A 16979-nucleotide genomic window follows, 5' to 3' on the forward strand; every position below is an offset into this window, starting at 1 on the left:
TTCTCTCCAATGGGACAAGCACTGTTGACTTTCCACAAAGTGTTACCTATTTTACTGACCCCGTAGGAACGATTTATGATCAGATGAAGTCAGTGTGTTACTGTTATTGTGGGTGATGGAAAGGGTTGGTTAAAAGAGTGGTGCATGGCCATTACTGTTTTCAGTAATCGCAAAGTATTTTTTCTTTTTTTACAATTTTTACTTTACCAGATAAGGCCCACTTTTCAGACACGAAGTGGCTTATTACGTGGAAATTCATAACAGCCAAATACTCTAAATGCATGTTGATTCTAAATGCATGTTGATCCTAAATGTGGAGGGAAAAATCAGAGGAGCCGAAGACAACTCCACGCGACCACGGGGAGAACACGCAAACTCCAAATATACAATAGGCGTCAGGGTCGGGATCGAACCCAGGCCCCTTCTGTTTGCCAGGCGAGGTGGTTAACATCTCGCCACCATGGCGCCCATTTTTTCTAATCAATGGCTCGGTTTGCCTGTTACATTGCCCGGATTCTTATCACAAGTCTCATCAACGGGCAGCCTTGCAGATTGCGAGCCTCACAAAACCGTAGGCAGAGTAGAATATTTTTTGCGGTGGCAAAAATTTTCAACTGCAAAACCAAAGTGGAGTGTGTGTACCCCGTACAGTTATTGAATGTGAGCTGGCATCAAAATGAACGTGATCGTGAAAAGTAACCATGCCAGTGTATCTAATGAATGCAGTGTTTAATCAGTGTTTACTACCTACTGTGATGTATGATTCAATTACACCGTGTGTGTGGGGGGGGTTATCCACAAACAACAAAGTCCACAAAGAAGCATGGAGAGATGCATGATTTTCAATTACATTTAGAGACGGGAAGAGAAAGACGCGTGAAACGGGGCACGCAGGTGAATGAAACAATAGAAAATGTGAAAAAGAGTCAAGTGGGCGTGGGCAGGACACGTTGCCGGAAGGGATGGTGGCGGATGGTTTAAAGTACGGTGACATATTTCGATTTAAAGCTTTCGTGATTGCAGGGATTCATCTTCTTGGTTCTTTCGGTAAAGTCACGTAGAAGGGAAATAATAAAATAATAAAAATAAAACATAAAATAATCCTCACGACGTTTCGGCCACAACGCAAGAATGCTAAATTCCTCTTGATATGCAAATTATTTTGTCAAGGCGCTCTTCCCCCTCCAACCCAGCTTAAATATACGCTCCAAGCCTGGTGGTGTTCATTCAGACGCTGTCTTCCCGACAGACCTGTTCTTCACCTGAGGACGGCTGCTTGCGTTGTGGCCGAAACGTCGTGAGAATTATTTTATTATGTTTTATTTTTATTATTTCCCTTCTACGTGACTTTACCGAAAGAACCAAGAAGATACGGTGACATAGTCGCAGCCGTGGAATGGAACGCATTCCGAGAATTACATCCACCGTGGAGACGGAGTGATGAGATCAGCTCAAGTGTGAGTGCGTAGGTCAGGGGTCGGCAACCCACTGCTCCGGAGTCGCATGCGGCTCTTTAAGGACTTCTCCGTCACCGTTCTTTATCAAGGACCACCATCTCGTATTCACCCACAGTGCATGGCGGCTTTTGAAATATTGAGGGTTTTTTTTACCGAATTCGAAAAAAAATTATCTTGTTATTTTGGTTGCCGACCCTGACCATGGGAGTCCAGTTTACCATGGGAGTCCTAGTATCGACGTGCATTGCGGCCCTTGATATATTGAGTTTATTACCGAATTCGAAAAAAAAGTCTCTTCTTGTTATTTCGGTTGCCGACCCCTGACCAGGAGAGATGGCGGTAGCTTGGGGAGGTCTTCATCCAGCAGCGGATAGACCATGGCTGATGTTGATGAAAACAATACCGTAAACATCGGTCATTCACTGACTTTTATTTTAGGGGGTGAGATCCTCGTGAAACGGCGATTGTCAAGCTTACAGAGAATCACAAGCGCCTGTTAAGAGGCCACTATTTAGTAGGTACGCAAAAATTATTTAACTCCACGGCCGCGCACTTATCAGCGTGCCGAAACGTGGTCAAATAACCTCTGCGACCTGCACGGTTGTGGGGAGGCCAGAGGCTGATGGAGGAACTTCCCAGGGGGACGTAGGGAGGGGGGGCAGCTCCCGAAATGTCCATCTTTTTTAATAGGGCCTTACGTTAATAAAACAATTTCATTGCATTTTACCTGCTAAATATGAATGAAATATAAATTGTTGGGGTCTCAAAGGGGTGAAGGGGGGTTGACTACCCTCATTTCCTACCTCTCCTTGGATCTGCCACTGTGGGAGGGAGGTCCTAATCCAGCAGTGGATTGACTAAAAAAACTGCACAAGTTGTGCACGGTTTCAAATTGAAACGCAGCCACATCTGAAACCCCCACCCACCCTTACATTCCAGGTTTCAATCACGTGGCCGTCCCGTCCTGTTTGTATGCCGTGGAGTTCTGACACGTGTCACATTTCGGTGCATTTCTACATACAAATTTTATCATCATCATCATCATCATAATAATTAGCCATGATCTATACACCGCTGGATGAAGGCCTTCCCGAATCCATTGTCATTCCTTCACGATCCTGTTATATTTATAAGATAACATGTACTGTGCCCTAGACTTAAGAGCTTTAGATATATTAAGTGATAACATGTACATTTATTGTTCTGTGCTTAACGCACTGCGTGCTGTGAACGGAGCTACTCGAGTGATTTCCATTCACGGCTAACATCAGTCGTGGGTGATATCTGTACGCACGTATGTATGTTGACCTTCTTTCGTACCGTACCTAGCCAACCGTGCTAATCGGAGGTGCGGGGGGAAGGGCAACAAAACTAAATACAAAAAGCAGTTTTAAATAAATTAGTTTTCAATGTCGATTTAAAAGTCCGTAGCTCCCAGTGGTTTCCTAACATCGGACGGAAGAGCGTTCCAGACGGCCGCAGTAGCGCTGCCTAAAGCGACGCGGTGACCTCCTTTGGTCAATGGCTCACCAAAGGCCGTTGCTGCTGCGAGGATGGCCGTGAGATGGTTTATGCTCCTTGACAAGATCAGCGAGGTATTGGGGTTCATTTGTGGCCAGCACTTGGTGTGTGTGATGAGTGCGACGTTACAATCTGCAATAGTCCTGGGACCACCATATTCTTAAGTTTTTTTCGGTAAAGTCACGTAGGTAAAAAATTAAAATTAATAAAAGTAAAATAAAATAAAATAAAAAATCACGACGTTTCGGAGGCAACACAAGCTTCCGTCTTCAGGTGGGACCGTCATAGCACGACTGCTGTATCAAGTGAGAGAAATTCCAAGAACACAGTATTTGTATATATACTGGTCGAGGGTGGGAGGAGCCAAGGTAGGCCCTGAATATTATTTTTGTGAGGTTCGGTGCGGCTGAAGCACGCTGTTAGGAATGAGCCTTTGTTGTGTAAACTAGGTGCGGATGATGTAAAGGTGCGTGTAAAAAGGACTGACCCGCACCACCCGTAATGGGTGAAATATGGTTGAATAATATACTTGAATTTTTTTTATTTCAAGCTTTCGTGACTGCAGGGATTCATATTCTTGGTTCTTTCCGTAAAGTCACGTAAGGGAATTAATAAAATAATAAAAATATACAACAATATTTTTCTTATTTTATTACTTCCCTTCTACGTGACTTTACCGAAAGAACCAAGAATATACTTTTATTTCTTTAGATGTCATTAATTTCAGCGGCAAGGGCTCAACGAGCTGCTCTGTTGTTTCATGGGCGCCCTGCAACGGCGCAGATGTTGTACAGTACAGATCTTAGTTACACAATCGTGGTTACATAGGTCGCGATACAGACAGCGATTATCGATAAGTGCTTCACAAGTTCCAGGAAATGGGGAACTGATCGAAAACGCAAAACAAAACCATGGCTACATTGTTTTACAAACACAAATAAAGGAACGACGTGATTTAACAAGGCAAACACAATCCGTACCCCGAGTACGATCGGGCTCTGGTCCTTCCCTGCCGAGTATTTGCTGCAGGCCACGTCTGAGTTTTCCAGGAGTGGACAGAGGATTTTCTCACGGTCGGCAATGATTCAACTCCCAAAGCCGACGCGATGACAGCGACTCCACAGCGAGGGAGCATGCCACCAAGGAGACCTTATTTATATTGTCATCTAATTACGGCTGCAGTCTGGTGTGGCCGAGACCAAGAATCTTCAAAAGGAACACAGACTCACTACCCACACTGGTTTCAGTGGGAATCCAGATCGACTTCGTCATAATTCCAAAGAGCCGGACAACTGCAAAGCTTGCGTACGTTTCCACTGTGCCATATTGGGGGGGGGGGGGAGGTCTTGAAAATGGACTGATTGTGGGCTCAAGTGTAAACCGCTACTGCATTGGTGGTTCTTTCGGTAAAGCACGTTGGGTAACACGGTCGTAAGTTTTGCAAAGTGGCGGCAGTGATGTGCTTTCTAATCGATTTGCGAGGGGGGTTTCTCGTTGGGGAGAGAGGAGGCGAGTTTCATTGTAAAGCGGGCAGAGCAGATGTCTCCGACCATCGCCGTCCTTTGTGATTGCTTTGCTGGCCCACGTTTAGGCTACGGGAGCCATCTGTCGGGGTCTGTGGAGCGCCTTTCTCCGCAGCTGCCCGCTCGCTTACAAGCTGCAATCTCTGCGTGTTAATCTTCAGTGTATTATATTTGTTTTCATCCATCCATTCAGTCATTATCATCGTTCGGGAGGAGCTAGCCACTGCTGTCCCCCCACTGCCTCCACTCTAAGCCTCTGCCATTTGTCACCATCTCTCCTCGTCAACAATCCACTGACGTGCACACGTGCTCTTCTAATCGTATTCTTAGGTGTTTTCGGTAAAGTCACGTTGGTAAATAATTAAAATTAATAAAAGTAAAATAAAAAATAAAATAAAAATCACGACGTTTAGGAGGGCAACACAAGCTTCCGTCTTCAGGTGGAACCGTCACAGCACGATTGCTGTTTCAAGGGAGAGAAATTCCAAGGAAACAGTCCTTGTATATATACTGGTTGAGGGTGGGAGGAGCCAAGGTAGGCCCTGAATGTTATTTTTGTGAGGTTCGGTGCGGCTGAAGCCGCTGTTAGGAATGAGCTTTTGTTGTGTAAACTAGGTGCGGATGATGTAACGGTGCGTGTAAAAGGGACTGAGCCTTTTGTTATGTAGAGGTGATGCGGCTGAAATCGCTGCCAGGAAATGAGTCTTTGTTGTGTAGAATGGTTGACTGAGCCTATTGTTATGAATCCTTGCAGTCACGAAAGCTTCAAATCTAGAACTCTTCTAATCGCTCCATCTCTGCGATGGACGTGACCTCAGGTGTGTTTTCCTAATTAGGCTGCCGTTGTATCCGACACCAAAGTCGTCTGCTGGTCTGGATTTTTCCTTGCGGTCTCATCGGATTTTGCCGTCTCTAACCCGTGGATTTTTCTCGGCCAGTTTATTTCTGCTGCCGGTGACGTTCGTCCCCTCTCTCCTAAAGGTCCAGCATTCGGATCCGTCGCGCAGAACCGGGATCACAAATGTGTCACTCTGCAGTTCGCTCTGTATTATCCGTGGGTGGATTATCTTGGTCGTGAACTTCTTTCGCACCATACATAGCCAACCGTGCTAATCAGAGGTGCGGAATATACAGCACAAATCCAATAATTCGCTATCCAATAATCCGCGAATGCCCATATATCGTGGATTAGTCCACGGGAGTGAAGGTCTAAAAATCGTCAAAAAAATCAGGGTTTTCTGGAATCGCGTCCCGGGGAGCGCATCATTTCTCCGGTAATCAACGACGCACCGCGCCAGTGCCATGCCGCGGATGAAGTTACCAGCCACGGGTTCATTGGAATCCCGTTGCTGGCTCCTCTCGATATCCGTGGCACACCGCGTCGCCACGAGTATTTTCGTTGGACACTGGCGTTAACCTCCGATGACAGGATCTGCACTCCCCCCCCCTTCCCCCACCAAGACGGGGTTACACGTTCATTACCCTTCCCCCGCGCCACCGATTAGCACGGTTGTCTACGTACGGTGCGAAAGAGGTTCGGCGTACAAACATGCGTTGGATTTCTGCTGCAAATGGAAAAAGTATGGTACTTCGCACTCGTTTGTGGAACCTTTTACGTCTGCGCTCGTTCGATCACGAGCTGCTTACTTGAAGAAAAAATCAAATAAATAGAATGTTTGAAAATAAAAAAGTGTGTTTTTTTTTATAAAAGACGACAGAATTCTATGCCATTACCTCCATTCTACGTAGGGAAAACGATAGATGTGTTGTCATGACCACGAAATACACGGCACTGGAGGCCAGGTTTCGGACGTGCTTTACTGTCGACCGCAAAGATGAGGGAGGGCAACGTCCACCCGGCCCACAGCACGCGAGCGTAAATCGGCAGGGAAAATAGTCACCGTGGCGATGTGAAGTCGCGTCGGCCTTTGGGAGTGCACAGCGCGACTCGTGACAGAGTGTTGGCTAAAGTTGTCGTGCCGTCCACTGCCGTCAGCTGTAAACGGGGAGGACGGATTCTCGTGTTTGTTTACTGTTTCTGGAAATGTGGCACCGTCCAAAGAAGGAAATGTCGGACAATTTAGAGGACGTAAGCAAGGTTGTGAACGCGACCTTCATTCAAAGTGTTTAAAAAAAAGGTGTGCTTGGGCATGACACGTCACTATGAAGGGACGGTGGTCAAGAACAGGGCGCCACGGTGGCTAGGAGATGTTAACCGCCTCGCCTGGTATACAGGAGGTCGTGGGTTCGATCCCAACCCCGACGCGTGTATATTTGGAGTTTGCATGTCTCTCGCTCTCTCATCATCATCATCACGGTGGCTAGGAGATGTTAACTACCTCGCCTGGTATACAGGAGGTCGTGGGTTCGATCCCGACCCCGACGCACGTATATTTGGAGTTTGCGTGTTCTCCCCGTGTTCTCCCTGTTCTCCCCGTGGTCGTGTGGATTTTTCTCTGGGTCCTCCGGTTTTTCCCTCCACATTTAGAGACATGCGTTTAGAGTATTTGGCTGCTGCTATGCATTTCCACAAGACAAGCCACTTAGTTGGGCTATAATTTGTGGCCAGGTCGCCTCTGAAAAAGACCTACATAGTTCATTGAGTCTTACCGTGGAAAACATTTTAATAGTTTAGTTTAGTTTGAATGACAGACGCGAATGGAACGCGTCTGTGAGTGCGTCCGCCGCAGAGATGGAGCGATGAAATCGGCTCTTGTGCAGGTGCTTGGATAAATATTGTTGCGTCGCGAGATCGTGAGAGAGGTGGCCACTGTTTGCCGAGGAAGTCTTGGTCCAGCAGTGGATCGATCAAGCCCGCCGGCGATGATTGATCCGTTAATGTTCATACAGGACAACGTCACACATCCGACTTGCCGGTGGTGTGAGTGAGGCATGTGCGGGTTTGTGAAAAACGTCGGACGTGTGAACGCATATTGAAAATTACGTTTACACCACGTGCAAATGCTGCGCCGGGTGCGGGCGGCGAATTGTTGACCGTCGGATGTGCGACGTTTGGATGTTGCGACGTTGTCCACTGTTTATGTGGGGGTGGGGAGTCCAGCTGGTTCGGCGTTTGTGCAGCTGTCGCGTTGCTCCGTGCAACTTCTCAAGTGCCTACCAAGCCAGCGGTGATTGCCATCCTAGACGCCCGCCTTGACGGGCTTTGCAACTGCGTGAGTGTGTGTGTGTTGCGTAGCGATGTGGCACAATGCATAGTGGGGGAATGCAAGTGCCCTTTTAAGATCCAAGTCGTGTTTTTAGTCTCCGCTCGCCGCTGATTGTGTGTTCACGACGAAGCCGGCGAGTGAGAGCCCTCCTCCTCGTGAACTCGCACGCCGGCATCCTTGGCTGCCACTTGCCTCCTCTGCGACTTCTGATTATCCTCCAGGTTTCGATTTAAAGCTTTCGTGACTGCAGGGATTCATCTTCTTGGTTCTTTCGGTGAAGTCACGTAGAATGGAAATAATAAAATAATAAAAATAAAACATCATAAAATAATTCTCACGACGTTTCGGCCACAACGCCAGCAGCCGTCCTCAGGTGAAGAACAGGTCTGTCGGGAAGACAGAGTCTGAATGAAACACCCCAGGCTTGGAGCGTATATTTAAGCTGGGTTGGAGGGGGAAGAGCGCCTTGACAAAATAATTTGCATATCAAGAGGAATTTAGCATATTTATGGCAAATGCAGATATGGGATTAGTACTTCTTGCGGAATGCGTAGGAGGTGGGCGGGGGGTTTTCAAAGTCATTATGCCCGTGCATTATGCCTGAGGACGGCTGCTTGCGTTGTGGCCGAAACGTCGTGAGAATTACTTTTTATTATTTTATTATTTCCATTCTACGTGACTTTACCGACAGAACCAAGAAGATGATATCCTCCAGGTGTTTGTGTGCGCACAAGCGGGACAACTTCTGCCTTGTGGTGGACAACCGATGGTCGCGTTGGGCTTAGTGCGCCGCGATGCGAACCAGGAGGAACCGAATTCGATTCTCTGCCAAGGCCATCTGTATTTATTTTGCTGTTGTTTACTTTTGAATTGTCATTGTTCAGTCGTCGCTTTCGGCATCGTGCGCTTTTGACGCCGTCGTGCTGCGTAGTTCTCCCACGTGTTTTCCGGTCGTATGATGTCCGACGTTTCGCTCCGCGTGCTGGGTGCTTCTTCAGGAACTAAAGAAAATAATGTAAAACCCATTGGAGAGCTATGCTGTCTGTTGGTGAAGTTTTAGTACGCCGTGTCAGCGGGCTCTCTCAGCTGCTTGTAAAGGTCATTGAGCAAGTATTTAAATGTACGGCACTGTATACCCAGGTATGTGCATACGTCAGATAGGCCCCAGGCTTCTATTCAACTTGGCAGGAATAATAACTTTGACCCCTTTGTCAATCCGTTGCTTAATGAAGGCCTGCCCATGCAGTGTTGTTTGTGGAACTTGTTTGACCATATTTCACCGCGCTGGTCCATGTGGGGTACGGGGTGGCCAAGGCCCGATTCAGAAATCACTTCACTACAGTACCGATGATAGCCGAGGTCCTGGATTCGCACTCGCGTCGGCGGGTTTGTAGTCACTGCACCGTCACTCCTGCCCATGCTAAGATATTGATGGACAATGTCGTACCGTGTTCACTTGCCGTACCTCATCAAACATTTCATGTCGGCTGTTCGTAAAAGTAAGTGGCCTTGGGCGAGGACACGTCGCCAGAAGGGGCGACGTCCGGTGGTCCATACCGAGGATGGAGTTGGCAGCTCGAGAAGGGAATACGCATGGGAGGACGTCGACCGCCGAGTTCGAGCAATGAAATCATCTCGCATGCAGGCCCGTCGATGTTGTGGTTTCACGTCACAGATCCGTGAGAGGACGGCGACAGCTTGAGGATGGAGGGTCCTTCATCCAGCGGCGGATTGATCAGGGCCGACGACGATCCTGTCCAGTGAATACGCACGCGTAAGCTGCCGAGCACGTGGCACGGCAGTAAGAAAATTGACACTGTGAGGTTGTCTTCTAAGCCTCAAATTTACACAGAGGTTAGTTTTACTCCGAGTTTTGTGTCGTACTTTGTTGTTCTTTGCGGCTCCCTCGACGAGGCTGTGTGACGTCTCGGGTGGGCCCCTTACCTCGTGCAAATAAATCTTGCAGTGTCCTAGTTTGCGTGCGGGACACGTTCCCTGCTTATGTGCTCGCACACAGTGCTGGTTATTTTATTTTATCTGATGGCTAATCCGGTAAGCAACTCCTCTGGGCCAAATTGCAACCAGGCAGCACCGAGCTGTCACGCTTTACATCAAGATTGTAATTGGCATCGTTTTCCGAGTACAGTACAGTCAACTCTCAATTATCCGGGGTAATTAGAGGTGGCCTGGTTTCTGGAAAAAAAATTGCGGAGAATATACGTATATGTTAGGGTTATTAAAAAAAAACACTTTCACTGTTTGCATATGAAGTCATCGCTTTACTTGCCCACATGTTGGCGGCCACGTGGGGGTCAAGTCACTGACCCCCGACGAGTGAGGAGCCGCTGTTAATGAAACCGGCGCGCACGTGAAGACAAGAGTCTGCATTTTTTTTTCATAACCCCGTCCATGGATGGGCGCACGGATGTATGTTGAACTTCTTTCGCGCCGTACGCAGCCAACCGCGCTAATCGGAGGTGCGGTTGCTGCTCCGTGGTTTACTTTTGAGATATCACCTTTGGCTGTGGTGCCCTGTGACTGCCGGTCGCTGGCATCTGCAGGCGGCGACGAACGCCCGTGCGTTTTCCGTGCGGTCGGGCCGCTGGACGTGGCGTTCCATCCTCACTTTGTCCCCCTCCCCCCCCACCGCCATACGACAATGGCACCATTCATCGCCCCCCTGAAGCGTGGCCCCCCCCCCTCCAACAAAATCCCGTTGGAGGGGCCGTGTCCTGGCACGGGCCTCGCTGACCCCACCGTGACCTCAAGCCGACCCCACCGTGACCTCAAGCTGCCCCCCCCCCCCCACAGCTACGTATCGGCTTCCCCCACCCCCACCCCCCCTGGTTTTTTCCAGGGCAATTTCGATTTCTCCAGCGGCAGGGGGTCGGCAAACTGCGGATCCGGAGTCGCGTGCGGCTCTTTAAGTGACGGCTTCGTTGCGTTATTGATTAAGGACCCCCGCCGTCTCGATATTCACCACGCGGTGCATTGCGGCTCATCAAATATTGAGGTTTTGTTTGTTACCAAATTCGAATTAAAATGTGTCTTGTTATTTTGCTTCGTCGACCCCTGGGTCTGGCGTCTGCGATGCAGGTGCATCCCCAGACGCCGTGCCACAGCACGAGAATTGAAAGGCTAATAAATAGCATATTATATACAGTACATTAAACAACAAAAATGCGTGAGCTTCAGAGACAGAGGTCGCAACCGGGTACCCGATACCCGTACCCTACCCGATACCCGGCTACCCGTACCCGACCGGGTACGGGTACCCGTTTGCGACCCTGGTGCGGCAGGGTACGGGTACGGGTAGACCGTGAGTCACTGGTGAGTCACCGTTTGTCACTCATTTCCCAACGTCTTGTCTCTTCTCACAATTCAAGTTCCTAGAATCAACCCACCCGCGCCTGCAACATGGCTTCATCCCAGAGGTCGCAATCAGGTACCCGATACCCGTACCCGGCCGGGTACGGGTGTAGGGTACGGGTACGGCCGGGTAAGGGTACCCGTTTGCGACCCTGGTGCGGCCGGGTACGGGTACGGTTAAGGAATCAAAACCCGTTTGCGACCTCTGTTCAGAGAGTAAACGGAGTATCCGGCGTAGACCTAAGCGGTGACACCGTCAACGGCACGGAGTTCAAGTGACGCGAGGTGAGTTCGAGACGACGAAGGGGGAGCAGCAACCGAGAAGAAGTGACCCCCTCCTTGGCAGATGTTCTCCCAGCCTCACCAAGGGGCCGTCCATAAATGACGTCACGCACCTGGGGGGGGGGGTCAGACATTTGTGACGATGTGTGACGAGGGGCTGAGGGGGGGTTTGAGAAATGTGACGTCACATCAAAATGCGCAACTTTAAATACATATCGACGGCACGTTCTACTTAATTAAATAGACTTTTTAATTAATGTTTTCTCCTACAACAGAGTGCAGCGCCACATTAAATACGCACTACAATGACAATAGTTTAAAGCGATTTGAAGCATGTTTTATTTTGAAGGGGGGGGAGCAGAACTTTGTGACGTCATATTTAAGGGGGGGGGGGTCTGACTTTTTGTGACGCCGTGTGACGAAGGGGGGGAGGGGGGGTCAAAAATCGTCCAAAATCGCGTGACGTCATTTATGGACGGCCCCCAAAGAGGGCACGGGACGTACTAGTAGCGGTGTGGGAGTGGTTGTGTGGGGTTGGGATCTTGACGACTGCCACGGGCTGTGCTAGATCGGTCGTGGTACCATGCCGTGCCCATGCCCCCCCCCCCGCTGCCGTAAAGCATCTCGAGATAATGTTACATTTAATTATTCATAGATAATTATCACTGCACTAGGTGACTTTTTTTTTTACGACCGTCAGAACCAATTTGTGTGTCCAGTAGTGCGCCAATCCACCAATACAAAGACAAATATCTCCCCCCGTGTAGCCTTAGGGGCCTACCATAAATGACGTCACGCACCTAGGGGGGGGGTCAGACATTTGTGACAATGTGTGACGGGGGGGGTGAGAAATGTGACATCACATCAAAATGCGCAACTATAGAATTGTTATAACAACACTCCTACAACATCAGAGTGCAGCGCCACATTAAATACGCACTACAATGACAATAGTTTAAAGCGATTTGAAGCATTTTTTATTTTCAAAATGGAAATATGGTTTGGGGGGGGGGCAGAGCTTTGTGACGTCATATTTTGGGGGGGTCTGACTTTTTGTGACGCCGTGTGACGAGGGGGGTGGGTCAAAAATCGTCCAAAATCGCGTGACGTCATTTATGGACGGCCCCTTAACAGACTTTTGGGGCACGTGCTGTTCGTGAGCACCTATTGAAGGCCGGCACGGCACACGAGGGGGTCGGTTGCCAGCACCACCAGCTGGTCAGGCGGTCCGTGTAAAAAAACACAATTTGGGTGCAGTGGAAATTTCTTTGAAGATTCTCACGGTCGCTTTGCTTTTCATTTTTTTTGTTCAAGTCCACGTGGGTTTCCCACTCAAACCCACGTGGAGCTGTGTGGGTCTCTTGCTGCCTTTTGAAGGTCCTGGTGTTAAAGTTCAAGTTTATTTATTAGGTATAGCCCTTGTGAGCCATTCGGCTCTTGAATCGGGTGCAACCGCAACAAACAAAAAACAAAAACATGAACAAGAAAACATCTTAAAGTGACTATGTGCCAACAGAAAATCCAAGAAAAGACAGCAAAATATTGCAGAAAAAGCACCGTACACCAACACTGTGTGCAAAAATCCCAGTGGAATGCAAGTCAAACAACAACAACCACAAGACAACTTAGATTAAGGCCATCAGTCTAACTCTATACTACAACAAACAAACATGGCCAAACCAAAAAACTTTTCGAAAATCACCAAAATAAAGCCATAAAAGCAATGAAACAGCGATCATAGGAACTGTGACCGAATTTTCACAATAAACGACGTGAACAACATGTATTACCAAACTCTGCAGCCATAGCTAGCTGCATTAGTCACTCCACAACAGCAGGAGAGTAGGAGCCTGGTGTAAACCACACGGCAGTCCTTCGCCGCCCTTTTGTCAATGCTCTGCTGGACGATGGCCTTCCCAAGCCGTGTTGGCCGTGGCGGGTTACTTGGCCGAACTCCTGCACGACGATCGGCACGGGTCGGTGAAGGTGGCAGCATGGAAGTACAGCACAACTGTGAAACAGCCTCGCGGCAGAAAATAGTTAACCGGAATGATGCGCTAAAATCAAACAGTGCTGATTTTATCGCCGTCACTCGTCTCCCGTAAAGGAACACGGGTTGATGAATTAATGAATTACTTCAAGCGACTTCTTGGTTCTTTCGGTAAAGTTACGTAGAATGGAAATAATAGAATAATACAAAATAAAACATAATAAGATAATTCTCACGACGTTTCGGCCACAACGCAAGCAGCCGTCCTCAGGTGGAGAACAGGTCTGTCGAGGAGACAGATATTTTTTTTATTTTATTATTTCCATTCTACGTGACTTTACCGAAAGAACCAAGAAGATGAATCCCTGCAGTCACGAAAGCTTTAAATCGATACTTCAAGCGAGTGTAGCTTTTTCCCGTGAGTGACGTGGCACACGCCCTTGGTGATAATTGAGGGTGGGACTTGCTTGCTACTTTTGTGTCAGACCCGTTTATATTCGCTTGCAACCTCGATTGTAGCTTCTCCAGCAAAACATAAGAGCACGCGGTTATTTATCTGTGACCGCAACGCCACTGATGCATTGCCTTTCTCACGTGCGTCAAAAAACATGGGCGGTGAAAAACATTGCTCCCATCATCGCCATCACCACCACTACCACTACCATCATCTACAGCTCCGTCATCAGTCCCCACTACCACACTGGCAGGCGCTCATCTGCCACGGAAACAATGGGCAGCGCTTAACAGGAACCGCACAAACCTCGGACGATGCTGTGGATGTCTAACACAAGAGTAGAAAATAAAAGACTCTCTTCCTGTGTGCTAATGGGTCTACGAACACCGTACCAATGTCCATAGAACTTCACACTGTCCCAAATATGCATGTGAAGGCGGTGAGTGGGTGAGGTAATGAGTGGGTGGGTGAGTGAGTGGTTGAGTTGGGCATATCTGCAAATCACTAACTCTCAATACAGAGCAATTGAATGCCTAAAAGGAAACACATACAGCGAGTGTACAATACAGTATTTATAACGAATGCATTCCTAAGCTTCAGCACGTGCTCATTTTTTAGGGGTTTTTTTGTGCTGAATTGACATTTGTTGTTCATTTCTTAGGAGGACAGGTTTTGAAACAAAGACAGGAAAAACATAAAAACGGGTTTTTATTTTTTTACAATGCATCTTATCGTCACGTGTTCAGCGTAGGTTACTTGCAGTCATGTACTGCCCGATGTGCATTAGCAACGTCACCTGTTGCGTCGAGCACAGGATTTCAGTCAAGAGGTCAAACATTCATCATTTCCATCTACGCGTGCATTCGTTGTGCAATGCCCATCGCACTGTTGGTGGCCCTGAAACGTTGGCGCAGATTACACATTGCCACGCCAGGAATGGGCCCCATTTCACCAGACCTCGCAAAGCTAAGAAGGGGTTGAGCATGGATCGTGCTTGGATGGGCGACCGCAAAGCACAACCCACGGGCGTTTTAGGCCTGTGTGAGGCTTTGCGGTGAGTAGCGGAAGGCGGTCAGAAAAAGCCATCGTCGTACTGTACTTCTATGCTTCCGGGGAACTGCGCTCACCGCCGTCACCAACCCATCAATGATGAATTTTTTTTCATTCAGACGCTGTCTTTCCGACAGACCTGTTCTTCACCTGAGGACGGCTGCTTGCGTTGTGGCCGAAACGTCGTAAGAATTGTATTTTATTATGTTTTATTTTTATTATTTTATTATTTCCCTTCTACGTGACTTTACCGAAAGAACCAAGAAGACCATCAATGATGGTCAAATAAACTCCCGTGTCCCGCACGGCGTACGGGCACCATCATCCAGCAGTGGATCGGCAACATTTACATGCCAGGGGACAGGTTTCGCGCCTTGATCAAAGGCGCTCTATAAAAAATAAGATAAGACATTCTCTCCCTCGGACAGCCACTGTTGAATTGAATTTCCACAGAGCGGTACTCATTTTAATAACCCCAACAAAATGATGATGATGACGACAGTGATTATGATGATGATGATGACGGTGACAGCGTTGGCGGTGGCTTTGCGTGTCAATCCCTGGACCCACGACTTAAAATCGTGACCTTCCTATCCGTGATCCAAGCGATCTAACCGGAGCGGCGACAGTCCCATCCAGGTCTAATTTTGGCCTCGCAGACTCTGTGGCATCCCGCAAAGCCACGTCGGTGTCAGACAGCCCCGACACGTGTGTCTGCTGCTGCAGCCCGGGGTTAACCCCCAGCGCAAGTCCGCGAACTCGGAACGTACATTTCGGGCTCTTTAAAGACACGTGCAATGCTCAGGGTGTAATCGTGAAGTGGCGTTTTGAGTGGGTATAGTATATCGACCAGTTAGGACTTTAATTCGGATAAGTCATCCGTCCATTTTTTTTTTAATCGGGGAGGAATGCCTGTAAAATACCTCGGCATTGGACATACGCTGTTGAGCTGACCTTCATCATTGCTGTCACGGTCATGGTGCATTCAGTTTGACCTTTTGTGTGTCAATCCGTTGACGTACACTATTCCACATATAAGCATATGGTGTTCTGAAACTGTAGCCAGCTTCAATTTGACACCATTTAGGTATTATTAGGATGACATTTTTTTTTTTACAATGCCCCACTCGGTGTTCCAAGGTTGCTCAAATTGTGAAACTGTGCGCCTGAGTTTGGCCGGATGTGCGGTGCGTCAGGTTGATGAGCGGCAGGACGTGAGACTTGCTCCGGGTTGATGGGGGGGGGGGGGAAATCGCCTTGCGACAAGAGCCTACTTCGCATGCACAAGAAACATCTTTAGAACCGGCTCGCTCTAAATAAACTCGAGACACCCACTGACTGAATGTGCGAGAGACGAGACTTGGTTCGAGAGGTCTGGTATCGTGCCATTCATTTTATATTTCCTATATTTATTTGAACACAAGGACCCTCGCTCAGTACATCAACAACTCGGTGCAGCGTGGACTGGGAAGAAATTGAGCGTCAGAGCTTGTGTGTTGTGTAGTCCTTGGGAATTACGACAGCAACAATTATAATTCTAGTCATGCTTATGGCGATATGTTCGGTAGCTAAATGCGCGTATGATTGGCCGACTCTTGCGAACGACGTTATGCTCCGAAAGCAAACGAGCGTTTTGTTATGGAGGTTTCCATCCGCTAACTTTGTTTCTCCAGTTAAGCGGCGTACGACTGAAAAGGTTCTTTTAAGTTTAAATCGACGGTAACGGTTTAACAAAACTCCTGACACCCGGATTCGTTTCGCTTTTGCTCTCTCCCGTGCGAAACGCAGCTCTCTCTCAGGCCCAGGAGAAGTTCAACCAGTGTCTGCAGAGCTTCAACTTTGAGATCATCGGCGATGCGGAGACCGACGACGAAGGGAACATCGGTACGTATCGGGGCTGAGGGCCATCGCTCTGCGCAAGGCCCTCGCTCTCTCCGCACGCTTCTCCCTCCGTTCCTCCCCTCGCACCGCTCGCCTTTGGAATCGATGTGCATGTACGTACGTACGTTGAGCTTCTCTCGCACCGTGCGTAGCCACCTGTGCGAATCGGAAGGTGCACCCGGCCTTTTCATCACCCTCAATAACGGTGCATATGTCAGAGGTCGCAACCGGGTACCCGATACCCGTACCCTACCTGATACCCGGCTACCCGTACCCTATCGGGTA

General features: G+C 48.5%; 1 protein-coding gene across 5 annotated transcripts in view; it reads left to right on the plus strand.

The window, feature by feature from the left end:
- Nucleotides 1–16979, plus strand: part of ARHGAP10 (Rho GTPase activating protein 10) — a 104725-nt gene that overhangs the window by 5415 nt on the left and 82331 nt on the right. For all 5 annotated transcript variants that reach the window (XM_078863204.1, XM_078863205.1, XM_078863208.1 and 2 more), the window contains exon 2: nt 16602–16697. In XM_078863204.1, coding sequence (XP_078719330.1) covers nt 16602–16697 — 96 coding nt within the window. The remainder of the gene's footprint in view (nt 1–16601; nt 16698–16979) is intronic.

Source organism: Lampetra fluviatilis, chromosome 15 (genome assembly GCF_964198595.1).
Source record: "Lampetra fluviatilis chromosome 15, kcLamFluv1.1, whole genome shotgun sequence".
Taxonomy (NCBI): Eukaryota; Metazoa; Chordata; class Hyperoartia; order Petromyzontiformes; family Petromyzontidae; genus Lampetra; species Lampetra fluviatilis.